This window comes from Aquarana catesbeiana, linkage group LG09, assembly GCF_042186555.1.
Source record: "Aquarana catesbeiana isolate 2022-GZ linkage group LG09, ASM4218655v1, whole genome shotgun sequence".
NCBI classification, from domain to species: domain Eukaryota; kingdom Metazoa; phylum Chordata; class Amphibia; order Anura; family Ranidae; genus Aquarana; species Aquarana catesbeiana.
Genome location: NC_133332.1, coordinates 308,523,224 through 308,551,109, shown reverse-complemented (window position 1 = coordinate 308,551,109; position 27,886 = coordinate 308,523,224). Strand labels below are relative to the sequence as shown.

The 27,886-nt window shown below is 45.7% G+C and overlaps 1 protein-coding gene across 2 annotated transcripts; it reads right to left on the bottom strand.

The window, feature by feature from the left end:
- Positions 1-6: 6 nt before the first annotated feature.
- Positions 7-27,886, bottom strand: LOC141108717 (phosphorylase b kinase regulatory subunit alpha, skeletal muscle isoform-like). Of its 2 annotated transcripts, XM_073600596.1 has the most exons (11): positions 27,787-27,886; positions 26,641-26,719; positions 23,178-23,307; positions 22,729-22,830; positions 21,864-21,979; positions 17,568-17,606; positions 15,999-16,028; positions 11,254-11,427; positions 11,117-11,170; positions 3,073-3,273; positions 7-1,050 (listed from the first exon to the last, which is right to left on the bottom strand). In XM_073600596.1, the coding sequence occupies exons 2-11, from the start codon at positions 26,662-26,664 to the stop codon at positions 877-879; spliced, it is 1,044 nt and encodes a 347-aa protein (XP_073456697.1). In that variant the 5' UTR covers positions 26,665-26,719; positions 27,787-27,886; the 3' UTR covers positions 7-876. The 2 variants fall into 2 exon arrangements, with proteins under 2 accessions (XP_073456697.1, XP_073456698.1); XM_073600597.1 differs by lacking the exon at positions 17,568-17,606.

The following is a 27,886-nucleotide window of genomic DNA, read 5'->3' as shown; positions in this document are numbered from 1 at the left end:
AAAACAAGAGCAAAACAAAAAAAAAATGAAAACAAAAAGCAAACATAAAAAAAACAACCAAGGAGAATGAAAAACAAAAAATTGAAAAAGACCCAGATAAATATAAAAGACAAAAAGAAAGTAAAAAACAAAAATATTGAAAACAAAAGCAAACATAAAAACAAGAAAGGAAAACTCTAAGAAGAATTTAAATATAAAAAAAAAAGGGGGGGGGCAGACTCCATGAATCGCTTGCTTTTCTTTCTGTTGTCGCTCATCTATGTTGAGCAGTTTTGGCAGACCTGCCCTGTTTTCTGTTGGAATACAGAAGAGATCCTCCCTTTTATGTTATGGAGATGAAGGGAGTGGGAGGGCTTATGTATGACAGTACAAGGACTGGGCGGGGCTGACAACACAGCTTTCGAATTTCAGTGCAGCAGAGGCAGCGTTGTCACCTCATTACAGGAAGTTAGGTGCTCACTTGATTTCTGGCAGGTCATCAGATATTTTTCTTGTACTAGCAACATTTTAAAGGGACAATACATGGGAAATGCGCATGCATTGCATAGAAGTACCAATTTTTTATTTTTTTTTATTTCGCCCGGACATACACTTTAAAACATGGCGGCTGCACAGGCTAGATTTTAGTAGCGGGATGCTACAGCCAGGCTTCTGTTCATGGAGTCTAACAGGACACGCTCACATCATTCTTGCTTTGCAGTCTGTTTCTGTAAACTTTACGATATTTGGACTACTTGGCCAACCAAAGTCACCGAATCGTCCAATCGGTGGCCAGATAACACACTGGCGTAAGTCTCAAGAAGCAGCAAGGCAAAAAAAAAATAAAAAGGCGACTGTGGCAAAAGGTGCATTTCTCAGGTGGGAACTGCCTGTCGGTCACTGCATGGAGCATCCGCTGGGCGGCAGAGAGTCCTGCAGGGTGATGGCCACCGATTTGGAGAGGTAGGTCATTGTGCCGAAGCGTCCGCTGGGGGCGCTGTCGTACAGCAAGCAGCAGATTCCAGTTCCGGGGTCAACTTTCAGCATGGCGTCGTCTGCGCCGAGCACTTTCTGCCGAGAGGAAAAAAAAAAAAAAAAAGAACGAACGTTACAATATTATCAATATACGGAAATTATAGAGCGCCTGCGGTTAGTCCGGCACTTTTCAAAATAAAAGGAGAAGGTCCAGTCTCCAAATACTAGAGGATTGGGAGAGCCTTGGCCATGAGAGCTAGCAATCTAAAAAGGGAGTGGCCCCGCTACTGGTGGACTTTGATGAGATGTGAGGCCTCTAATGTGATGGGGGGCTCTGATGTGATGGGAGGAATCATGTAGAGGGGGGATCTCTGACACACAGGGGAACCTTCGATGTGATGGGGGGGCCTCTGATATAAATGGGGACATCTATTGTGATGAAGGGATGTCTGATGTGATTGGGGGGGGGGGACATCTATTGTGATGAAGGGAAGTCTGATGTGATTAGGGGGGGGGGGGGGACATCTATTGTGATGAAGGGAAGTCTGATGTGATTGGGGGGAGACACCTATTGTGATGAAGAAATGTCTGATGTGATGGGGGGGGGGGGGGGGACATCTATTGTGATGAAGGGATGTCTTCTAAAGTGATTGGGGGGGGGGGGGGCATCTGATTTGATGAGGGGATGTTGGATGTGATGAAGAGATCTCTGATAAAAAAGCGGGGGCATTCGATGTGATGGGGGATCTCTGATGTGAAGGGGAGGGGGACATTTGATGTGATGGGGGACTCGTGTATAGGGGGGTCCTCTGATGTTGAGTAGGGGTGGGGATGACTTATGTATAGGGGTCTCTGATGTGATGGGGGGGACCTCAGATTTGAAGGTTGGGGACTCATATATAGAGGGTCTCTGATGGGATGGGGGACCTCTAATGTGAGGGGGGGGGGGGGGGGGACGTTTTATGTGATGAGAGGGGGGGTCTTCTGATGTTGAGGGGGGGTGGGGATGGCTTATGTATAGGGGGTCTCTGATGGGAATGGGGGCTCTTATGTAGAGGGGTTTCTGATGCACAGGGGGACCCGATGGGAAGCATCTGATGTAATGGGGGTCCTCTGATGTGTAGGAAGGACTGTGACTGGATGGGTTGCCTCTGATGTGAAGGGGTGACTTTAATGTGATGGGTGAAGACTTTGATGGTTTTTTTTTTGGGGGGGGGGGATGACTCATATATAGAGGGTCTCTGATGTGATGGGGAAACTGATGTAATGGAGGGACCTCTGATGTGAAGGTGTGGGGGGGGGTCATTAGATGTGACGAGGGAGTGTTTGATGTGATGAGGGGATCTGGGATGGGGGGGGGACACGCCTGATGTGATGAGGGGATCTGGGATGTGATTGGGGGGATGGGGGGGCACCTGATGTGAAGAGGGGGAACCTTTAATGTGTTGAGGGGGCGTCTGATGGAAGATCTCCGATGGGATGATGGAAGATCTCCGATGCGATGATGGAAGATCTCCGATGGGATGGAGGATCTCCGATGGGATGGAGGATCTCCGATGTGAAGGGAGGGGATCTCCGATGTGAAGGGGGGACCTTTGATGTGATGAAGAGACGTCTGATGTGAGGGGGGGACCTCTGATGTGAGGAGGGAACCTCTCCTCTGATGTGAGAGGCGATCTCTGATGTGAGGAGAAGACCTCTGATGTGATGAGGGGACCTCTGATGTGATGAGGGGACCTCTGATGTGATGAGGGGACCTCTGATGTGATGAGGGGACCTCTGATGTGATGAGGGGACCTCTGATGTGATGAGGGGACCTCTGATGTGATGAGGGGACTTCTGATGTGATGAGGGGACCTCTGATGTGATGAGGGGACCTCTGATGTGAAGGGGGACTGGGGGGCCTCCATATTTTGCATACTTTTAAGGGTGCTGTGACTGAAAAAAGATTAGGAAACTTGGATATAAATCCCTGTAATAATACATCTCAGCCGGTGTTGCTATGTGGATGGTATCCTGTCCACAGATGTGAACATTGATGTGATCATTGCAGATGACGTTGAACACACCATGAGCGGGTTGTAATCTATTATACATAGGAAGAGGACGGCTCCTGACCTGCTCTTCGCAGAAAAGCTCATTAGCGATGCGAACAATCTTCTCCACATGGATGATTCCCCCCACACACTGTATATCCACTTCAGCAAGCATGGTCAGGACCAATATGGCCTCCACCAGCAGCTGCCGGTACTCCGGCTGAGGCACGCGGTTCAAGACGGACTCCACATGTGCTGAGAATTTCAACTCGCCCGGCGTCATCTGTAATTAGCAAAATCCAATTTAAATCGGCTACAAAATTGTGCAAAAACTTAAAACGGTTTAAAGAGACCCTGTCACCACATTGTTCATTTTCCTATACAATCCTGTGCATTTATTATAGTATTTTATACATGCCATTTCCCTTGTATAGACATTCAAAATCCCCGAGACTGCTGCTGGGTGCCGCCATCTTGGAATGATGTCAGCAGCCCCAGAAGACTAAAAGCTGTCACTCAAACACTATCCTTCTCCCTGGCAGCTACATAAAACGTTATGTAGGAAGGGGAGGGGCAGAGGAGCTGGGCCAGCACAAACAGTATGACTACCAGAATAGGAGAGGGCAATAACATGCAAGGAGGGAGGAGCTGGGCCAGCACAGACAGTATGACTCTCCCAGTGGTGGAGAGGGCTATGGCATGCAAGCTGGGAGGAGCTGGGTCAGCACAGAATGTAATTAGACACTCGCAGAGGAGGAGAGGGCTATGACATGGGCAAGGAGGGAGAGGGCTGTGCTCAGGAATTAATGCTCCTGAAGAAGTCACATTTTTCTATCAGACATCCAAAAGCCCCGGGACTGCTGCTGGGTGCCACCATCTTGAATGCAATTTCAGCAGCCCCAGAAGACGCAAAGAGGAAGAGGCTGGGGAAGCACAGAAGGTGCTGGGTCAGCGCAAAAAGTCAATAGACACTCCCAGAGCAGGCAAGGGCTTTGACGAGCAAGAAGAGGAGCTGGGCCAGCACAAAAATAGGATTTTTTAAAACAGCTTACCTGTAAAATCCTTTTCTTTCGAAGGACATCACGGGACACAGAGCCACAGTAATTACTGATGGGTTATATAGGTATCACTGGTGATTGGACACTGGCACACCCTATCAGGAAGTTCAACCCCCTATATAATCCCTCCCCCTTGCAGGGATACCTCAGTTTTGTAGCCAAGCAATATAGTGTATTAGAAGAGGGGCGGGACCTCTGTGTCCCGTGATGTCCTTCGAAAGAAAAGGATTTTACAGGTAAGCCGTTTTAAAAAATCCTATTTTCTTTCTCGAACATCACGGGACACAGAGCCACAGTAATTACTGATGGGATGTCCCAGAGCAATGCTACCTGAGGGGGGGGAACCACGACCAAGTAGGGTGCAATCAGACCTGAGGACCCTGTACCGCTGCCTGCAGCACACTACGCCCAAAGGCGATATCCTCATGCCTTCTCACATCCACCTGATAGAATCTGGTGAATGTATGAACTGAAGACCAGGTTGCGGCCTTGCAGATTTGAGCCATAGAGGCCCGGTAATGCACTGCCCAAGAAGCACCAATAGCCCTTGTGGAATGTGCCCTGATCTGAAACGGAGGAATCTTCTGTTTCAAACCGTAAGCTTGAATGATCAACTGTCGAATCCATTTAGAAATGGTAGCTTTTGACGCTGCCTGTCCTCTATTGGGATCCTCTGGCAGCACAAACAAAACATCCGTCTTGCGGATCTGAGTAGTTGCCCCTAGATAGGCCTTAACTGCTCTTACTACATCCAACGAATGTAGAGATCTCTCTTCCGGAGAACAGGGATCTGGAAAAAAGGAAGGTAGAACAATGTCTTGGTTTAAATGAAAATCAGAAACCACCTTCGGTAAAAAACTAGGATGAGGGCGTAGTACCACTCTATCCTTGTGTATAATCAAATAAGGCTCCCTACAGGAAAGAGCTGCTAATTCTGATACTCTTCAGCAGAAGAGATGGCCACCAGAAAAATTAATTTCCTTGTCAACAAGACCAAAGGAATCTGACTTATTGGTTCAAAAGGCTGTTTCTGTAACACAGCCAGGACCAAATTCAAGTCCCAGGGGTTTAGGGGCGCTTTAACCGGAGGATTAAGACGCATCACCCCCTGCATAAAGTTTCGGACCAAAGAATGCGAAGCAAGTGGCCGCTGAAATAATACTGATAAAGCAGAGACCTGGCCCTTGATGGTACTCAAGGCCAGCTTCATCTCTAATCCCATCTGTAGAAAATCAAGGATTCTACCTATGCCAACCTCTGGATTCACACCAGGTTATATAAGCCTTCCAGACTCTATGATAAATCATCCTGGAAGCTGGCTTCCTTGCATTAATCAAGGTAGATATGACAGGACCTGAGAGCCCACGACTCTTCAGAACATGGGTCTCAATAGCCAAACCGTCAAATTTAGCGTTTGTAAGGCAGGATGGAACACTGGACCTTGAGATAACAGGTCTGGGCGTTCCGGTAGTGTCCACGGGGAACCTACCGTCATCCTTACTATTTCTGCATACCAAGTCCTTCTGGGCCAAGCGGGGGCCACCAGAAGTACCGGCTTCCTTTCCTGCCTGATCCTGCGAAGGAGTCGTGGTAGTAGCAGAATAGGGGGGAATGCGTAAATCAGTGAGAACCGATGCCACGGAATCACCAACGCATCCGTCCCGCATGCAAGAGGATCTTTTGTCCTTGCCACAAATCTGTCTATCTTTTTGTTGAATCGGGATGCAAAGAGATCTACATCTGGAACCCCCCATCTTTGGCATATGGCCCAAAAGACGTCGGGATGCAGAGACCATTCCCCTGGAAGTAACTGCTGGCGACTTAGATAGTCCGCCTGCCAATTCTCTATTCCCGGGATGAAAACTGCCGATATGCATGGCACATGCATCTCTGCCCAGACTAAGATCTGGTTCACCTCTTTGAGCAGCTCGGCTCCGGGTGCCTCCCTGATGATTGACATAAGCCACTGCTGTGGCATTGTCGGACTGGATCCTGACCGGACAACCCTGTAGCCTGATAGTCCAGGCCTTTAGAGCTAGATGTATCGCCCGGATCTCCAGAATGTTGATGGGTAAGGTCCTCTCTGTCTTGGACCATACCCCTTGGACCGCAGCCTGTTCCAGAACTGCTCCCCAACCTGACAGACTGGCATCTGTTGTTACCACCGTCCAGGTAACCGGTAGAAAGGATTTCCCCTTCTGCAGGTTTTCGGGTATGAGCCACCAATTGAGGCTCTGACGCACCACATGCGACAGGTGCATTGGAAAGTCTAATGCCTGAACCTTCTTGTTCCAGGTCGACAGAATACTGTGTTGCAGCATTCTTGAGTGAAACTGAGCATAGGGAACTGCTTCGAATGAAGACACCATCTTCCCTAGTAGCCTCATACAAAGGCGGACTGAGGGACCCTTCTTGGTCCTTACTGTCAGAATCAGCTCTCTCAAAGCAGTGATCTTTGCCTGGGGTAGAAATATTTTCTCCTGGCTTGTATCTATAATCAGACCTAAATACTCCAGTCTTCTTACTGGTTTTAGGAAAGACTTTTCTAAGTTGAGGATCCAACCCAGGTGTTCTAGATACCTGACCGTGGTCCTCAAGTTTCCATTCAAAGAGGCTACCGACCGGTCTATCAAGAGCAGGTCGTCTAGGTATGCTATGACAGCTATACCCTGAGCCCTTAATCTGGCCAGAGGAGGAGCCAAGATCTTTGTGAACACTCGAGGTGCAGTGGCTATCCCGAAAGGCAGAGCCACAAACTGGAAATGGCGCCCTCCTACCTCGAAGCGCAGAAACTTCTGATGAGCAGGAAAAATGGACACATACAGATATGCATCTCTGATGTCTATTGATGCCAGAAATTCTCCTCCCTGCAGGGTGGGAACTACTGTTCGAATTGATTCCATGCGGAAGGATTGAATCCTTAGGAATCGGTTCAGATCCCTTAAGTCCAAAATGGGCCTGACATCCCCATTTGGCTTTTGGACCGTAAAAAGGTTGGAATAGAAGCCCAATCCCTGGTCCTTTGCGGGAACTATCATAATGACCTCCTGCGACAAAAGTCGCTCTAACGCTAGAAGGAGCGACTGCTTCTTCTCTGGGTCTCTGGGAACATTTGATCTGAGGAACCGAGGAGAAGGGAATTCCTGAAACTCCAGCTTGTACCCTAAGGTTACCATGGAGACTACCCATCTGTCCTGGAAGTCCTCGTGCCAGAGCTCTGAGAACTGTCGCAGTCTTCCCCCCACTCGAGTGAGCGGGGGCGCCCCCTCATGCAGAGGTCTTAGTGTTTTGCCTAGTAGGCTTCTTTCCCCAGGACTTCTTTTGTCCCTGGGGTTGACTCTTGTCTCTGGACCCCGATGGAGGCGGCCGTCGAGACTGCCTGGAGGCTGAAGCGACCGGCGCTGGGGAAAGAGTCCGTTTGAAAGAGGGATGCTTACTCTTCTTCTTGACAGGTAAGAGAGTGCTTTTCCCACAAGAGATTCTCTTGATACAGTTATCCAAGTCCTCTCCAAACAACCTTGCACCACGAAATGGAAACCCAGCCAGTAGCTTCTTACATGGTGCTTCGGCTGACCAATTTTTCAACCATAGGATTCTACGTATATGCACCAACCCCAGTGAAAGACGGGAGGTTTGCATGATAGAATCTCTAATGGCGTCAACCACAAAGCATAAGGCCGCTGGAAGGTTAGCAAACCCCTGGGCCTGCTGTTCAGGTAATACTTTGATGACCTGCTTAACATGGTCTCTTAAGTATTGACAGACTCCAATCGCTGCTACTGCAGGTTGGGCCACTGATCCTGCTAAGGAGAAAACATCCTTCAATAGGGATTCCATCCTCTTATCTACAGGATCCCTGAGCATCTGAGCATTGTCTACAGGACAAGTCAGGCTATTATTTACGGAGGAAATGGCGGCATCAATAGCCGGTATTCCCCACATTTTAATAAACTTTTCTTCCATCGGATAAAGTGTTGAAAACTTTCTCGGCGGAAAAAAACGTTTGTCTGGGTGATCCCACTCAGAATAAATGAGCTTTTCAAGTAAAGTATGAACAGGAAAAGTATGTGCTGCTTGGAAAGGTTTCAGTGACCCCAAAGCAGAAGAGGATTCCTTAGCAGTTTCAGGTATGGGCAACTTAAATGTGGAGCGGACCAATCCAGTGAGGATCTGCACTAAGACTTTCTCCTCTTGGGAAGTCGCAGAGGGTCCCTCTCCACCTGATTCCCCCGAAGAGGAATCATCCGTCCCATCCCGATCCTCTGAAAGGGATTCATCTCCTTTATCCCAGAGCTCCTCTGTCTGAGGGTCTTGGGGAACAGAGGAAAGCCTAGTGCGTTTTCTTCCACTGAGTGAAGACGTAATCACGGCCATTAATCTTTCCTCTAGACCATTAATGGTTGAGGAAAAAACCTCTTGTGTAATATATACAGGGGCTGAAGTGCCAGAGGCAGGTGTAGCCCCTGACCCCGATGGCTCTCCCCGGCTAGCCGTCCCTGGCCCATCTTTAGGGGGGGGAGGATGCTGCCGACAGGGGGCCCTCAGAACCTGAACGAGATCCCCTAGTGTCTCTGGTTCCTGGGGTGCTTGACCCTCTTCTACCCATAGTGCAAAGCAACAAGGTGTGAGGTATACAAATGAACACTGCCCGCTGAGCGATGTAGTCTGGCTAAAAGCCTTGCTACCCAATGCTCAGTCTGGTGTTACTTCAGTAAATGCTGCCTAGGAAAATGCCTGTGTCCCACCTTACATGCGACCGTCAGCTCTGTGTCTCTCAGAAGGCTGAGTGCACCTGTACAGAGTGCCTTTAATAGCCTGCAGCTGGCCTGAGTGGGAGTCTAAGCACTCTGTGCTGACGTCCCGCCCCCTCCTCTACCGCCCCCCCCCCCTCGAGTTTTGAAAGAAAAAACGAGCGCTTCACGCACTGCCGACTCTCCTGTCATGCTTCTGGAGAAAGGCTGGGGATGGGGGGGGGGGGGGGAGGAGGGAGGCTGGTAACAAGATCTGCCTGAATGGCTATCTTCAGAGATGGTGGCCATTAGGCCGCAGAGCCTGGGTGGTATAACCACTTTCTAGACCCCTGTGGCCCCTCTCTAGCCTGGGGGGGAAACATTCAAACATGAGAAATCCCCCCTTCCACCTTATCTGTTTGCAGCCTGCTTGAGACGCTGGGACATAATCAGCGATTACAACACCTGAGACAGAGTCAGCATGTGCAGGTTTGTGCTCTTGGCAGCCCCCGGTGGTCACAATAGGCATAGCATGCATTTACCTTAAAGGAGAAAAGCCACTAGAACTCAAAAATTCTGTGGAATCTCCTCTTACCTTATCCAGCCGCAGGGTGCTGTTTACACAGACCCAATCTTCACCTCTCACGGTGGGCTCCGTTTGAAAAAACCTTCAGAGACTGGGGCCCCCATCAGTAGGGGGATCCAACAGTTCTGGGACCGTAAAGCACCTCGCCAGAAATTAGGAAGTTTAAAGCCATTTTCTGATCTGCGGGGTCCAGCTCTCTAAAAAGAGAAGCATTACGGGTAAAACCTCGTTTCTTCGGACACGAGGCCCGGGTACCATTCAATTCGGCCATGAAAAGACACTTTGAATGGATCCGGTTCGCCTGGCTTGCCCCAGTATAGGATCTTAGGATATTCCCTTTGGAGCTCAGCACAGGACATCTTTACACGTCCATCACCTAAGACACTGGCGTAAAAACTGAGGTATCCCTGCAAGGGGGAGGGATTATATAGGGGGTTGAACTTCCTGATAGGGTGTGCCAGTGTCCAATCACCAGTGATACCTATATAACCCATCAGTAATTACTGTGGCTCTGTGTCCCGTGATGTTCGAGAAAGAAAAGCATTTTGACACTTTCGAAAGGAGGAGATTACAATGACGGGCAAGGAGGAAATAGCCAGGCCAGCACAGAAATTAGACACTTCCAGAAGGGGAGAGAGCTATGTCGTGCAAGGAGGAGGAAGCTGGGCCAGCAAAGTTATTAGACACTCCCAGAGGTGGAGAGGGCTATGGCATACAACGAGAGAGGAGCTGGGCCAGCACAGAAAGTAATTAGACATTCACAGAGGGGGAGAGGACTATGATACGCAAGGATGGGGATTCTGCACAGAGGAAATTTTGCATCAGCAGCTGTGCAGCTGCTTCAGTACCCCCCTGGCAGGTGACACGGGCTCACCCGAGGAATGGAGTGATGACTTAGAAACCCTAATGGTCTCCAGCCAGAAGGTTGTGGTTCACAGGATTACACCATCAACCTGCCACCTTGGATGTGGTGTCAGCAACCCCAGATGATCTGAAGAGGGGGAAGCTAGGTTAGTACAAAAAGTAATTAGACACTCCCAGAGGAAGAATAGGCATGAAGAGGGGCTGGGCCAGCACAAAAACTATTTAGACACTCCCAGAGGGGGAGAGGGCTATGACATAGCAAGAGGGGAATGCTGAGGAATTAACAGGAGGAGATTACTATAACGGGCAAGGGGGGGGGGGAATAGCTGGGCCAGCACAGAAATTAGACACTCCCAGAAGAGGAGAGGGCTATGGCATGCAACGAGAGAGAGAAGCTGGGCCAGCACAGAAAGTAATTAGACACTCCTAGAAGGGGGGGGGGGGGGGCTATGACATGGCAAGAGGTGGAATGCTGAGGAATTGACACTCCTGAAGAAGTCAAATTTGCTAGCAGGTTCAGAACTGTATATGGAATGGAAAAAAGCTGCAAGTAAGCATTTTGCATACTTGATTTTCCGGGCTTTTACCGGCAGGAGAGGGCTATGACATGGCAAGAGGTGGAATGCTAAGGATTTAACACTCCTGAAGAAGACAAAATTTGCTAGCGGGTTCAGAGGCCCATCGTAAGTGAATAGAGAACTGTAAAAGGAATGGAAAAACGCTGCACGTAAGCATTTTGCATACTTTATTTTCTGGGCTTTTACCGGCAAGTTTCTAAAGGGTTCCATAAAACATTGCAGAGAAGAAACCATTAGGTAATGTACTAATCAAGCATTGATCCAAAGCTGAAATGCCAATTTTGGGTGCATTGACTATGCAATGCCGTACCTCGCGTGTGCTGGAAGAAGGCAGGACAAACCCCTCCACAGACAATCCATGGCACTGAAAAAAAAAAAAAACATTTGAGAGACTCTGGCTTCTCCATGACTCTTCTTGTAATGTAAAGAATATGTAAAAACCCTCACCTTCTGCAAAATTGACCAGACTTTCTGGTAGAAGCCAACTGGTACTCTGTTCAAAGCCCCATCCAGTCTTCTTCTGCGGAGCCACTGCCCTTGTCGGGTCTCGGAGGCGTTATAGTCATCGTATGAGGTTGCGGTGAAAACGTCACCAGAAGCAGAAAGAGAATCGCCAGGCCTCTGAGGAAGGAACACAGATGGTAGATCAGGAAAATAAAACCAATTTCACCATAACTGTTCCTTTCGTGTAGTCCCCCCTTCAACTAGTCTTTCCTGATCCTCTATGAGCTTAGCCACCACTAAGGGATCTCCCATCAAGCTTTTCTTCGGCACATGCTGGTAGGATCTCCATTCATTCTGATGGAGAGGCCATCTGTTTATCACCCCAAAAGGTAGACAAACTCTTGAAAAGAATGAAGATTCTGCACAGAGTCTGGCCAAGAAAAGTTTGCATTAGCAGCTGTACAGCTGTTACAGTACCCACTGGCAGATGACATGGGCTTACCCGAGGCATGGAGTGACAACTTAAAAACCCTCTATGGTCACCAGCCACCAGGTTAGGTTGTGGTTCACAGAATCACACCATCGAGTACTTGCTGGGCAGAAGGGCTATGGTGTGCATGTTGATCACAAAGATAGGCAAGAAAGTAGTCAGGTTCAGGCAGGCAAGAGAGAAGTCATGTCCAGGCAAAGGTCTTGGTAGGCAGCAGGCATGAGAGTAGTCATGTCCAGGCAGAGGTTAAAGCAAGCAAGAAAATAGTCAGGTCGAGGCAGGCAGTAGGCAAGAGCATAGTCAAGTCTAGGCAGAGGTCTTGGCAGGTGGCAGGCAAGAGCAGTCAGGTCCAGGCAGAGGTCGAGGTAGGCAAGAGAGTAGTCAGGTAGAGGTAGGCAGCAGGCAAGAGAGAAGTCGAGTCCAGGCAGAGGTCGAGACAAGTGGAAGGCAAGAGAGAAGTCAAGTCCAGGCAGAAGGCAAGAGAGAGTAGTCAGGTCAAGCAATTCGTGTAAGCAACAGGCAGGCAACAGCAGATTCAGTACCAAAGCAGTCTAGTTTTAGGGTAGCTACTCACCCAATTATACCAATTATAGTTTTTAAAAAACAGCATTAAATATTCCCAATACTTACCTAAATCCTAGGTCATGTGACACGACAGGCCACGAGTCTTCTCTTTTCTGAACTGCAGAGTGTGAGCGTCCACCTTCAAGAGCCTATGTCACTCCCTGTGACATGGCCACCTCCTATGGGCTGCCATCAGCAGGTTCTTGAAGATTTCTGCATCGTGATGACATAATGGAAAGGGGGTGGCAAGAAGACCAGTCAGTGTCAGTGAACTGCGTCATAGAACCACTGGTCTTCACTCTGGAAAGAGGTGCTGGCGAGGGTCAAGTAACGGCAGACTCAGGTGAAGTTATACCGGTGATTGGTGGGAGGAAGGGGTAGAAGATGGTGGGACATGTTAGAGAGAAAGTGGTAACAAGATTAGTCAGTGTCGTGGATAAACTGCAGCAGTGAATCAATGGTCTTTATTCCATTCTGGAAATGGATGAGAGCGAGGGGAAGGTGGCGGCAGACTCGAGCAAGGGCGGTCATGGAAAGGGGGCGGCAGGCAGGCGTAGAAGATGGAGTGATGACACCATGGAGCGAAGAGGACAACATGACTGGTCAGTGTCATGGATTAACTGCTGCAGTGAATCATTGGTCCTGCAGCCAAGGGTCACATGATGATGGACTCAGGTGTGTAACATTGGGGAAGAGTGGGAGGAAGGGGTAGAGGATGGTGTGATGACATCATAGAAAGAAGGTAGCAACAACACTGATTAGTGTCATGGATGAACTGCTGTAGTGAAACATTGGTCTTCACTCTAGGAAGAGGTACAGACAAGGGTCATATGACAGCGGACTCAGGAGTGTAACATTGGTGAATATAATGAGGAAGAGGGAGGGGGTGGTGTAACGACACCATGAACAGAATGCAGCAAGACCGGTCAAAGTTGTGGATGAAATGCAGTGGTGAATCACTGGTGTTCCTTCTAGTGAAGCAGTGCAGACAAGAGTTGGTTGATGACGTTCACATTCGTGAATGGTGGGAGGAAGGGGTAGGGGATGGCGTGAGGACATCAGAGAGAAGGCACAACAAGAATGGTCAGTGTTATGGATAAACTGCTGCGGTGAACCACTAGTCTTCACTTTGGAAGACTAGTGGACAAAGGTCACCTGATGGGGGGCTCAGGTGCAAAACTTTGGTAAATGGTGGTAGAAAGGGGTAGACAGTGGTGTGATATCACCATGCAGAAAAGGTGACAACAAAACTGGGTAGTGTCATGGATGAATTCCTGCAAAGAATTATTGGTCTTCGCTCCAGGAAGAGGTGCGGGAAACGGTCGGGTGGACTTAGGTGCGTAACATTGGTGAATGGTGGAAGAAAGGGGTAGGGGATGGTATGATAACATCAAGAAGGGAAGAAGGTGACAACAAAACTGGAAAGTGCCATAGGTAAACTGCTGCAGTGAATCACTGGTCTTCACTTTGGGAAGGATTGAGGACAAGGGTCACCTGATGGGGCACTCCGGTGCATAATGTGACAAACCCAACCGGGACAGGGGCTTTTGGAGGGGACTAGGGGCTAGCCTCCTACCTAATTGATTATGGCCCATGGAGGAGACTGGGGATTTTGGCCGCTTCTTCCGGTCAGAGCATGGTAAAGAGCTCAGTTCAGCCTCTGATCCCATGGAGAGAGAAGATCATTTTCTAATCGTGGACAACCTCCTGATGAATGCTGACCGTGAGGCTTGGAATAATTCTCTGAATAAAGACAATAAAGCTTCTGGAATGGATGGAAAGGTGTAATATTAATCTTGTACAGGTTAATGGTCAGAGAAAATATAGTGGCCCTCCTGCAGACTGGGTTTTAGAGGCTCCTCTACTTGGGACAGAAACATTTATCAACAATATCCCTCAAAGTTATGAAGATAAATTAATTCCACTTTTTCAGACTGCTGGAACATTGTATGAGTTTTGTCTCATAGACTGTTGCCGGACAGTCTGAGGTGGAGTGGGATCCCTGATTAATCAAAGCATTATCTGGCTGGGCAGCGACCCGAGTCACCTAGGCTTGTCTAGGGGACTAGTTGTTAATTAGCTTACTGTATAATTAGATGTGTTTATGTTAGCTGTTCATTAGATGTACTGATTTTACTGTTTACAGTTTGCATTGTTTAGGTCCAGATAATGTGATCAAGGTCTTACCTGATTTTGTGTGGTAGATATTCTGTGTGAGTTTACGATGAAGTCATTTCCAGTTTGCACCTAAGCTAGTGTTGTCTAGGTATTGGGTGCAATTCTCAGCTATAATACCTGGTGCCTGGTTCCAGAGTGGAGGAAGCTGTATCTTGATGGAGGCACCCAGGATGGGTACCAAGCGGTCCGTCACACATAACATTGGTAAATGATGGAAAGAAGGGGTAGATGGCATGATATCACCATGCAGACAAAACCATGGACAGAAGGCAGCAAGAAAACCGGTCAATGTTGTAGATGAACTGCAATGGTGAAACAGTGCAGGCAAGAGTCAGGTGATGGAGGCTCAGGTGCATAAAATTGGTGGATGGTGGGGCTACGGGTAAAGGATAGTGAGATGACATCATAGAGACGGTGACAACAAGACTGGTCAATGTGATGGATAATCTCCTGCTGTGAATCATTGGTCTTCACTTCGGGAAGGGTTGCAGACAAGGGTCACCTGATGGGGGACTTAGGTGCTTAACATTGGTAAATTGGGGAAGGAAGGGGTAAAAGCTGGAGTTAAATCACCATGCAGAAAAGGTGACAAAACCGGTAAGTGTCATGGATGAATTGCTGCAGTGAATCAGTGGTCTTCACCCCAGGAAGAGGAGAGGGAAAGGGTCAAGTGCTGGCGGACTCCGGTGCATAACATCGGTGAATGGTGGAAGGAAGGTGGTAGGGGATGGTGTGATGATATCATTTGAAGAAGGTGACAAGACTGGAAAGTTCCATAGATAAACTGCAATGGTGAATCATTGGTCTTCCTTTTAGGAAAGCAGTGCGGGCAAGGGTCAGGTGACAGGGCTCTCAGGTGCGTAAAATTGGTGAACGGTGGAAGGAAGGGGTAGGGATGGCGTGATGACATCATAGAGAAATAGTGAAAACAAGACTGGTCAATGTCAAGGAGAAAACTGCTGTGGTGAATCATTGGTCTTCACTTTGGGAGGGGTTGCAGACAAGGGTCACCTGATGGGGGACATAACATTGGTAAACAATGGAAGGAAGGGGTAGACGTTGGCGTAATATCACCATACACAGAAGATGACAACCAAACTGCTAAGTGTCATGGATGAATTCCTGCAGGGAATTATAGGTCTTCATTCTAGGAAGAGGTGTGGGAAAGGGTCAGGTGTTGGCAAACTCAGGTGCGCAACACTGGTGAATGGTGGAAGGAAGGGGATGGCGTGATGACATCATGAGAAGAAGGTAACAAGACTGGAAAGTGCCATAGATAAACAACTGCGGTTAATCATTGGTCTTCACTTTGGGTAGAGGTGCAGACAAAGGTCAGGTGACGGTGGACTCGGGTGCATAACATCGGGGAATGATGGGTGAAAAGGGGAGTGGATGGGGGGGTTAACTTTGCCAGGAGGTGGCCAAAAGAGAACTACCAAACATAAATATCAAATATAAAAACACATACGACATATATCCACACTATACAAAAGTATCAAACCAAGATCATATTTACCAATGAGGTGGTTGATAAGAGATCCACATCCTGTATTGAGAAACATAAATTAGCAAGTGAACTGGCAGGAGCTTCGTTTATAAACGAATAAATGTTAAACAATGGGCAAATGCGCTCGATCTAAGAAATTAGAGTGGCGCAAGCCAAAGTTATTTCTAGTCTTTGCAGTCTTGTCTTTATCAATTAATTCAATTCATCACCTTCAACTAAAAGGCAAAAATAGGATAGAAAAAAGTCCCAGAGTAATTTATTACATTGCAAATTATCATGCCATGCAGGATGGCAAAATTAATAGATTAATGCTGTTATTAAATTATTCATGTGAATGGTTTGGACATTGTAAAGCTGAATAAAAAAAAAAAAAAAAAAATTGGAATTACAAAATGATCTGGTGAGTTTATTGCCAAAGCTTCTAGCAAAAGCAACTGTGGATTATGGTTATGGAGTTGAGGTGTCCACATTTTTTTTTTTTGTTTGTTTGTTTTTTTGTATTTTGCCCAGGCATACCACTTTGACGTCTATAGAAAATTCACAGAGCTTTTCCTCCTGTGGAATCGCATGTACACCTGTTCTGTTCGAATGGAGGGCAAAATCCAATATTAGGCTATTTTTTTTTCTCAGGGTCGAATAATAGTCAAATTGTAAAAATAGAGTGATTTGTTTTGAATTTGTTTTTAATTTTTTTTCCCCTTATATTATAATATATATATATATATAGATATATATATATATATATCTATATATATATATATATATATATATTAAATAAAAAACAAAAAAAGAAAAAACAGTGGTTTGGGAAAATACTGCATTATGGCTACTAGATAACAAGCATAATAAATAAAAAATAAAATAAAAATGTATAATAAAAAAATAAATTTCCTATGATTGTCTGCGCCATCTAGTGGTCATAATGGGGAATTGCAGAAAGCTAAATAAAAAGAGAAGAGAATGCTGGGCTCCCCCGATGTTTGAGTGCACCAAGAAGGAGAGAGTAGAGTGACTGCGATGAGCTCATCGTTTTGTTTTGTTTCTCCTCTCACTGTCCAATCACAAGCTGGAGGAGAGTACAAAACCTGTAAGTGTTACCTGATTGCTGCAGAGAAAAAAAAAAAAAAAAAAAAAAAAAATCAGGCCTCCCTGCCCTGCTGAGTAGCAGAGCTGTGTAAATCTTAGGACTGGATGGACAGAAATCCCGACCCTTTGGCAGATAAAACAGCTCTCTGTATTTAGCCGTTGGCTTGCAGTTTGGCATTAAATCAGCCTAACCTAAACGGTCATAAAATCATTCAAAGTTGATAACAGTGACCAGTGCAAATGTCGCCAAGACTAAAACAAGTGTAAAATAATAAAAATGTCTACAGGTGACCATAAAGATTAAAACATTCAATATATACAATATACTTCCAGCACCAACCACTGCCAATGAGTGACCTATAGATTATAAATCTCTATAGACTATATACTGTGCACCAAGGAAATCCCCAATGTGAACACCCCATGCAGTGACTGAGCAAAGCATGTATGTACTCTGCAGTGATAGCAAATGAAAAGTGCTCATTGGTTCACCTGGCCTTCCGCAGCCAGAGACTGCCTACGTCTATCCAGCTGGAAAAAAGAGAGTTAATTATATACGTTATGTAGAAAACATTCCAAAGTCATTGCAACGAGTAAATAGATACCAAACAGGTCAAGACTTAAAATTTTTTGCCCAAATTGTGCATAGGCGACCCTTTAAAAACCTTTGCAGGGTACCCCCCATTGTATTATAAACAAAATGAAAGGGTATCTAAACCCAAGAAGAAAAATTTTACATATTGCAGATTACCAGTTTCTATACTGTGGTGGCCACATTCGTTTTCTTTTTTTTTTTTTTTTTTTTTTTTTTTAGGCTTTTTTCTTTCTTTTTTTTTTTTGCCTGGTGATCCTGCCAGTAACATACTTCCTCTGTTCTTTCATATCTACACTCATTCTTTCATTGTAACTATGGAGGGAGCTATAGATAGACATTTCGTTTAGTTCCGGACCCGTTATTTACCGAATTTTGACAAAATTCGTTAATTTGGAAATTTCCTAATTTTTCAATCTCGGAAACTGGAAATTTCGGAAGTGGGAAATTTCGGAAATTGGAAAATTTCGGAAGTTCGAAATTCGGAAATTGGAAAATTTCGGAAACTGGAACATTTGGAAAAATCGGAAGTTCGGAAATTCGAAATACCGAAAATAAGAAGGAAAATCTGAAAATTCAGAAGAATGAAAATCCGAAAATTCAAAAACCCGAAAATCTGAAATAACAACTAATAATAAAGCGCTGCGTAAACTAGCGCTATATAAATCCTGTATAATAATAACAATAATAATAGCTATTAAATTATAGGTATTGAAATTTCCTTTCAAATTTGGCTGTTTGAACGTAACAAGTACAAATTTATCCGAAATTACGAATTAAGGAATTATCTGAAATAATGAATGGAACGTAACGATCTAATAATAATAAATAACAATAATAATAATAAAACCTTTAGGGCCCTTTCACACTGGGGCGGTTTGCAGGCGCTATTGCGCTAATAATAGCGCCTGCAACCCGACCCGAAAGTGCCGCTGCTTTGATTCCAGTGTGAAAGCCCCGAGGGCTTTCACACTGGAGCGGTGCGCTGGCAGGACAGGAAAAAAATGTTCTGCTAGCAGCATCTTCGGAGCGGTGAAGGAGCGGAGTGTATACCGCTCCTGCCCATTGAAATCAATGGGACGGCGCGGCTATACCGCCGGCAAAGCGCCTCTGCAGAGGTGCTTTCCGGTTGTTTTTAGACCCTTTCTCTGCTGCTAGCGGCCGAATACCAACGGTAAAGCGCCGCTTATAATAGCGGCATTTTACTGCCGCCGCCGCCCCCGCGTGAAAGGGCCCTAATTGTTATTTATTATTAATTTGTTCCATTCCGTTTGTTTAGATGCGGCATTCGTTATTTCGGATAATTCGTAACTTCAGATAAATTTGTATTCAATACGTTAAACTGCCAAATTTAAAAAGAAATTCCAAAACCTATAATTTAATAGTTAGTTATTATGTTTATTTTTACTGATTTTCTCTTTCTTTTTTTCAGATTTTCGAATTTTAGAAAATTCGGAAATTAAAAAATTCGAAAAATTAAAAATGTCGAAATTCGGAAATTTTAATTTTTGGATTTCCGAATTTTCTAATAAAGCAAAAAAACTAAAAAGGAACTAATTTTTTGTCAGAGCACATGTCTAATAGATATTACCCAGGCTTGACTTGAACCATGTTTACCTTTGTCCCTGTCTCTTACATGGTGGATTGATGGGATTAGTAGGATAAGGCCTCTTGCACACTGCAGCTTGAAAAAGCTCAGTACAGCTTATTTTTTTACTGAGCTAAAATACAACTCTTTAATTGTAATGTGCCTACGCACACAGGCACGTAAAGCAGCGCCATGTATTCTTCAGTTAAAAAATAAAAATAAAAAAATAAAAAGAAAGAAAAATTAGAAAAATCTGCATTTTTGGTCAGTAATTTACTCCTCGTGCACGCTTGCGCCCAAATTCGCACAGATTGTCCATCGACATTGCCTACATGGTAATAAGCTTTCTGCGCATGCGTGGAATTGTGCGCAAAAATACATAAAACATTTTTAAATAAACACGTCTGAAAAAGTAGATGCTCAAACAGGAGTATTGTGTGCCTAAGAGGCCTAAGGGTGTTTCTGCTGTCTTTTCTGCTGACAAGAATTGAGAAGGCAAGATCAAAAATGATGATCTTGCCAGAAACAGAGCTGTTGTCAATGGTCACTACAGAAAAACTTACTGAAAATCTTTTTATCCTCAAAATAAAAAAAAGGAATAAGTAAGGAATAGTAAGCTGCAATACTTTCAATTTTTGTTCTTTACATATGCTTTAAAAGTTAAAAGGTACGTCAAGGCAGACACTATATAAAAGTGGACACCTGACCATCACACCTATATGGGCTTGTTGGCCAACAAATTCCAAAATCATGGGCATTAATACAGTATGGCCCCCTCCTTTCTCTTGTGACTATAAACAACCTCTACTCTCCCGAGAAGGCTTTATGTAAGATTTTGGAGGGTGCCTGCGGGAATGTGTGTCCATTTGTGGGATCAGATACTGATGTTGAATGAGAAGACCTGGCTCGCCATCAGAGCTCCAACTCAGCCCATGTTGGATGAGAAGACCTGATCCCAAAGGTGTTCAGTAAGGTTGAGGTCAGGTACTGATGTTGGATGAGAAGACTTGATCTCAAAAAGGTGTTCAGTAGGGTTGAGGTCAGGTACTGATGTTGAATAAGAAGACCTGATCCCAAAGGTGTTCAGGAGAGTTGAGGTCAGGTACTGATGTTGAATAAGAAGACCTTATCCCAAAGGTGTTCAGTTATGTTGAGGTTAGGTACTGATGTTGCATAAGAAGACCTGGTCCCAGAGGTATTCAGCAGGGTTGAGGTGAGGCCCTGATGTTGGACAAGATGATCTGATCCCAAAGGTAGGTGTTCAGTAGGGTTGAGTTCAGGTACTGACGTTGGATAAGACGTTCTGATCCCAAAGGTGTTAAGTAGGGTTGAGGTCTGGTACTGATGTTGCATAAGAAGACCTGGTCCCAGAAGTATTCAGTAGGGTTGAGGTCAGGTACTGATGTTGGATAAGAAGATCTGATCCCAAAGGTGTTCAGTAGAGTTGAGGTCAGGTACTGAAGTTGGATGAGAAGATCTGATCCCAAAGGCGATCAGTAGGGTTGAGGTCAGTTACTGATGTTGGATGAGAAGATCTGATCCCAAAGGCGTTCAGTAGGGGTTGAGGTCAGTTACTGATGTTGGATGGGAAGACCTGTTCCCAAAGGTGTTCAGTAGAGTTGAGGTCAGGTACTTATGTTGGATGAGAAGATCTGATCCCAAAGGTGTTCAGTAGGGTTGAGGTTGAGGCTCTGTGCAGGACATTCGAGTTCCTCCACACCAAACTGGTCAAACCATGTCGTTATGGAGCTGGCTATGTAAACAGGGGCACAGTCATGGGTCTTCCCCAAACTGTTACCACAGGGTTGGAAGAGCACAGTTGTCTCAAAAATGTCTGTGTATGATGTAGTATTATCAGTACCCTTCAATTGAGAAACCTGAACTCAAATCATTTGGATGGGGGTCTACATAATTGATTTCAGTGGAAAATGCATCAGTCGAAAACCTATACAGTCAAAATCATTAAGGCATATTGAATAAAAAAGGTAATATTGCAGCTTTCTAGTCCATAGATATGGTAGCTGCATTAGTATTTTTTTTCTTTCATTCATTTTTACTTGGTGAACCAGCAAATAACTCACTTTCTGTCCCTTAGGGGCTACACTCATTCCTTCAACACATTCAACGACTGGTCGGCTACAAGACTATATTGCTTTTCTTGGGTTTAGATAACCTTGAAAAGAGGGGGACCCATGTTCAACTTTTCTTACATCTCAGACTATTTACGTTTCACACGTTTTCCAAAATTATTTATGTTTCCCTACTGATATTGTATTTTTTTTCAGAGAACACAAGAGGATACTAGGAGACTCTTACCACCACTTGCAAAAAAAGTTCAAGACCTTGTAGACTTAAACTGGGCATACACTAGTAGAATTTGGTGACAAGAAAATTTGAAGGAGCAGGATGGAAAATTTCTAACAGTGAATGTGGCTTTTGTTCAGGAAAGTTCACTTCAAAATTGGATGTTAAAAGCAAAAAAATTTTGAAGTGTTTTTGAATGATGTGCATCAAATTTATGGGGACTTTCATAGGCATGTCCGTTCTAAAACCTACTAGTAGTTTAGCTAGACACATCACTGATGCTTTGAATAAATTGTTCCCTTACCACTTTGATGTCACTTTTAAGACGTGTGATTCCGGCTCTCTCACTCTTTGTTGCTCCAACGGCTCCCAGTTCACGAATTGAAATAGCCGGACTGGCCATAGTGTCCATGGACCGCACTGTGTGGAATAGGAAACACCAACGTTCTTTTTATATCATTTATTGGAGATTATTTTAATTTGGTCACTAGGCTTCTAAAACAGCCATTCTCAACCAGGGTTCCTCCAGGGTTGGCTAGGGGTTCCTTGAATTGCGGCTAACTGTCCTGCCATTTGATGGCACCTGTATAGTTCCAGGTCCAATGCCAATTGATAAAGCCAGCAGTATGACTGCAAGGGGGTAATTCTGGCCACCCCTCTAATGGTAGCATTGTTCCGACTTGCCACCCAGAAAATAAGGGGCATGTTCCCAATAAACCCAGATGGACTAATCTTATCAGGGTTTCCCCGAGATGTGAAAATTATTTTAATTGTTCCTCTGGGGTAAAAAGGTTGGGAAAGCCTGTTCTAAAAGAAGACTTTGATGTGATTTGGGAGGGGGGGGGGGGGGTAACGATGTAAAGGCGGGACACTGATGTGATGGGGGGGGGGATGACACCTCTGCCCTGACATGAAGGTGGGGCGGCTTTGATGTGACTAGTGTACAGCGATGTGAAGGCAGGACTCTGATGTAATAGTGGAACTTCTGATGTAATGGGAGGGATCTTTGACATGAAGGTTGAACCCCTGACAGGAAGGTGTGGGGGTGGGGGGTGGGCTTTGATGTGATGGATGGGCACAGATTTTGCATATTTTTAAAGGTGCTGCAACTGAAAAAAAGTGTATAGAAAAGCTACCCTATAGCAATAGCAATCTTTCCTTCTACATACCACTTCTCTCCACCCCGAACTCCTTTCCACTTAGGATATGGTGTAGAAGACTCTTCATGTCAGATGGGCTGAGGTTCATGAGACTCTCGGTGGCCTCTTCAGCTGTGTAATACAGAGGAGTCAATCACCACTTTTAAAATAACAAATGATTTAGATAATTCTATAAAAATGGAATATATATATATATATATATATATATATATATATATATATATATATATATATATATATATATATATATATATATATATATATATATATATATATATATAAAAAACATAATTCTGAACACTCAGAAGCGCTCTATCCCAATATGTTATGAAATAATTACAAGCCACGGCCATAATTAGTGACAATGCCTGCAAAAATAGCACTGCTTGTACTTGGATATGTCCAGGTATAATGCACCTTAGAGAAGCATCAACTACAAAACATTCCCAGAGACTTACCGGAACACTGCAGGGAATTGGACAGTTCTGTGGCCATAACCTGGATGATGAGCCCAATTCGCAAACGGAACATCTCGGCAAACAGAGATGGCTGGGTCCTCATATACATCGCCAGGTATACCATGATTTCCTGCGGACATGAGAAAGGACTGGTCAGTGGAGAATTGTTATCTTCCATTGGTGGTCAGGGGCAAAGAATCCCTTACATTGGCAGTCAGTGAAGATGTGTCCCTTTACACTGGTGGTCAATGAAGAAGTTCCTCAGATTAGTGGTCACAGAAATGTGTCCCCTTACACTGATCGTCAGTGGAGGAGGACCGGCTTACATTTGTGGTCAGTGGAGAAGTGCCTCCCTACATTGGTGATCAGAGAACTACCCCCTTCATTGGTGGTTAATAAGGAAGTGCCCACTAACATTGGTTCCCAGTGGAGAAGCACGTGCTTACATTTGTGGTTAGTGGAGAAGGGTCTATTACAGGGGTCTCCAAACTTTCTAAACAAAGGGTCAGTTTACTGTCCTTCAAACTTTAGGGGTCCAGGATTGTGGCTAACAGGAGTAGAAAGTGTCCTGGTGTCAGTGGCAGGAAACAATGCCCCATCCCTGGTGGCAGTGGGAGGAACAGTGCCCCATCCCTGGTGTCAGTGGCAGGAAACAATGCCCCATCCCTGGTGGCAGTGGGAGGAACAGTGCCCCATCCCTGGTGGCAGTGGGAGGAACAGTGCCCCATCCCTGGTGGCAGTGGGAGGAACAGTGCCCCATCCCTGGAGGCAGTGGGAGGAACAGTGCCCCATCCCTGGCGGCAGTGGGAGGAACAGTGCCCCATCCCTGGCGGCAGTGGGAGGAACAGTGCCCCATCCCTGGCGGCAGTGGGAGGAACAGTGCCCCATCCCTGGCGGCAGTGGGAGGAACAGTGCCCCATCCCTGGCGGCAGTGGGAGGAACAGTGCCCCATCCCTGGCGGCAGTGGGAGGAACAGTGCCCCATCCCTGGCGGCAGTCGGAGGAACAGTGCCCCAGCCCTGGCGGCAGTCGGAGGAACAGTGCCCCATCCCTGGCGGCAGTCGGAGGAACAGTGCCCCATCCCTGGCGGCAGTCGGAGGAACAGTGCCCCATCCCTGGCGGCAGTCGGAGGAACAGTGCCCCATCACTGGCGGCAGTGGGAGGAATAGTGCCCCATCACTGGTGGTAGTGGGAGGAATAGTGCCCCATCACTGGTGGCAGTGGGATGAACTATGCCCCACTGTTGCTGACAGTGGGGGGGGAATAATGCCCCAAGGGCCAGATAAAATCAAGCAAAGGGCTGCAGTTTGGAGACCACTGGTCTATTACATTGGTGGTCAGAGGAGAAGAGCCACATTTACATTGGCAGTTAGTGGAGAAGGGCCCCATTACATTAATGATCAGGGAGAAGTATCCCCTTACACTGTAGAGTGGAGAGGTGAATATTACATTGGTGATTGGAGAAGAGCATCTTTACATTGGTGGTTACTAGAGAAAGGCCCCTTTAAACCAGTCAGTGTAGAAGGACGCTCTTTATATTGGCGATTGGCAACGAAGAGCTTCTTTACATTGGTGGCTAATGGAGAAAGGCCCCTTGATATTGGTCAGTGCATAAGGACCCGCTTTACATTTGTGGTCAGTGTAAAAGTGCCCCTATACATTGATCACTAGTTAAGGACCCCCTAGCAACCTTTGGAGAACCATGGTTGAGAAAGACTTCTGTAACATATGTTTAAATAAAACAAAAAACGTTTCCCATTTATGAAAGAATTGACCGGCTGCTTTTTAAATCAAGCAAATTAATAGATAAAAGAAATCAATAGCCAACTACTGAAAAAAAAAAAAACTAACAGAAGTCCTGCATGTAGAACATCTTGGTGTTCCATTCTACACTTCTTAGAAAGAAGGATCAGCCATTTGAGCGGGACAAAATGTGTCAGTAGGGGGAGGACAACAGCGTTCTGGATGCTTGTTCATTAATACCACTGGATGTGACAGTTTCAATGCCGGTGATCTATCAGATTACCGCTACCCATCAGATTGTGCAACGCAAGCGACGTTCTGACAAAAAAAAAAAAAAAAAAAGTACAGCGCATGCTTGATGAGTTCCACCATGCGATGCGTTCCACACACTTTATGATCTGACGGGTAGCGGTATTCTGATGGAACACCCATGCGGACATCTTACTACACCCAGCCATGTCTTGCATTTCAGAGTAATTTTAACAATAAAGTGAGCGTATATAAATAAATATAGTATATTGACATCTGTGATGCTGTTTTCATGTTACATTTTGAAAGAAGCTGGACGCCAGCAGCAGGAAGGCGGCGGAGGCCATGTTGGTACACCCTGCACTGCTCAGTGCTAAACCTTTAGGCTTTCAAAATGTAACCAAACAGCATCACAGATGTCACTATACTATATTTACTGTATTTATTGGTGTATAACACACACTTTTTCACCCTGAAAATCAGGGGGAAATCGTGTGTGCGTGTTATACGCCGATCCCTGCTGCCTTGGAGTGGAAGGAGGGGACGAGAGCCGCCGGATTACCCACAGCTGTGATTTCTTGTGTATCTGGCGCTCAGTCACACACAGTCCCGCCCCCCTGGCCCGGCATTGGACCACTGTTCTGTCCATCATATGAGCCAGGTGAGTGACTGAGCGCCGGATACACAGGAGATCGCATATCCGTGTAATCCAGCATTGGCGCGGCTGCAATCATCGGCAAAGGCGAGTCTGCAGATACTAAACAGGCTGCAATGATGGGCATGTTAGAGTCTGCAGATGGGCACTAAACTGCAATGATGGGCACGTTAGAGTCTGCAGATGGGCACTAAACTGCAATGATGGGCACGTTAGAAGCTGCAGATGGGCACTAAACAGGCTGCAATAATGGGCATGTTAGAGGCTGCAGAAGGGCATAGATCAGGCTGCATTGATGGGCACTGGTGAGGCTGCATTGATGGGCACTGGTGAGGCTGCATTGATGGGCACTCACCCTTATTTTAAAATTTAAGGTTTTTTTCTGAAACTTCCCTCTTAAAGTTAAGGTGCACGTTATATGCCGGTGCGTGTTATATGCCGACAAATACGGTAATAATATACGTTCACTTTATTGTTAAAATGACTCCGAAATTCAAGACGTGGCTGGGTGTAGTAAGATGTACGCATAAGTGTCCTATCAGAATACCGCTACCCGTCAGATCATAAAGTGTGTGGAACGCATCGCGCCGTGGAACGCATATTGCATAGCGCATGCGCAGCAAGTAATTTTTGATCAGAACATCACTTCTGTTACACAATCTGATGGGTAGCGGTAATCAGATAGAACTCCGGCCCCCTACACCTGAGATCTAGGGGAAAAAGAACACTCTTGCTTGGAGCAGCAATGCAAAAAAATTTGAGGTCATAGATGAGCACTTTAATAAGTGGGAAAGCATTGGAAGAAGGGGTTACATACCTGAGTGAGGATAGATATGCTCATATTCTGTTCACTGGCCTCATCAATTAAATGGATGAGCTTGTCATATGGCAACGGCCTGGAGGTGAACGACAAAGACTACAGTCATGTACTATGAACCCACAAAAAAATGACTTTCACAAAGAGCTTTATGCACTTTGACATACCATAAAGTGCTAAGGCTTCCATAATAAATCAAACAGCTTTCTGGCATCAGGGCCCCCCCATTAGAAATGCCAAGGTCCTACAAAGCCTTCCTGACAGGACCGCATACAGAAGCACAAGAACCTCCTGACAACATCAATGGGTCCAAAATAAGGTATATAGTAGAGTGACTAGGTGTCCAGGGAGCCACACATCAAGTAAAGACCTGCTGTATGACGGTGAATGGCAGTCTCAGCCTGGACCCCCACCATCCCCCATAAGTAAGGACCAGTGGGCGGAGCAAAATGCATTGAGGGCGTGGCCTGGCATGGGGTCCAGGCTGAGACTTGGCATTCACTATTATACAGCAGGTCTTGACTTGATGTGGGGCTCCCGGGACACCTAGTCATTCTCTACCATTGCCTGGAGCATAGATGAGCTCCCTTCCCGGCCAGCACTCACAGCGGTGGGCACAGGACTTCATTCCTATACAGCCTGGGCAGCTCACATACACACACATATCTCTGGTCCAAAATAAGGTATGTAATACAATCGGCAAGATTTTATTTAAAAAAAATAAATAAATTCAATAAGATCTTGATAAAAGGTGATGGTGGAACCATGAAGTTAAATAGAAAGCAGATTAAAAACTTCAGCTTCAAGTATGGCCAATGCCACAGTATAGTCAACACCAGTATGGGTAAAATCAACTCATTGAAGGAGACCTCCCGGCTTCTAGTCCTTGAGGGACATCGGGAATCGTAGTGCACTGGGACTGTATATTCAATGAACATTTTTCATATTATAAGTCAAGTGAAAATTAAATGATAAAGGTCATGAGTAAGGTTCAGTAGCCCTTCTCATTGTTCTACCTACTCCATGCTGACAAAGATGAATTCTACCTAGTTTGAGTAGCCAACTACTTTTGCAATGTAATAAAAGCATGACAAAAACTGAACAGAATACCCATCCAGAACCAGTATTAAAATGTAAAAAACGCACGCAATAATGGTTTTCTCTCTTGGCTCAGGAGGCAACCCAACCGTAAGCTGTTTCTGGTGGGACAAAAGATCTGTGCAGGCCTAAAGACAAAAGAAAAAAA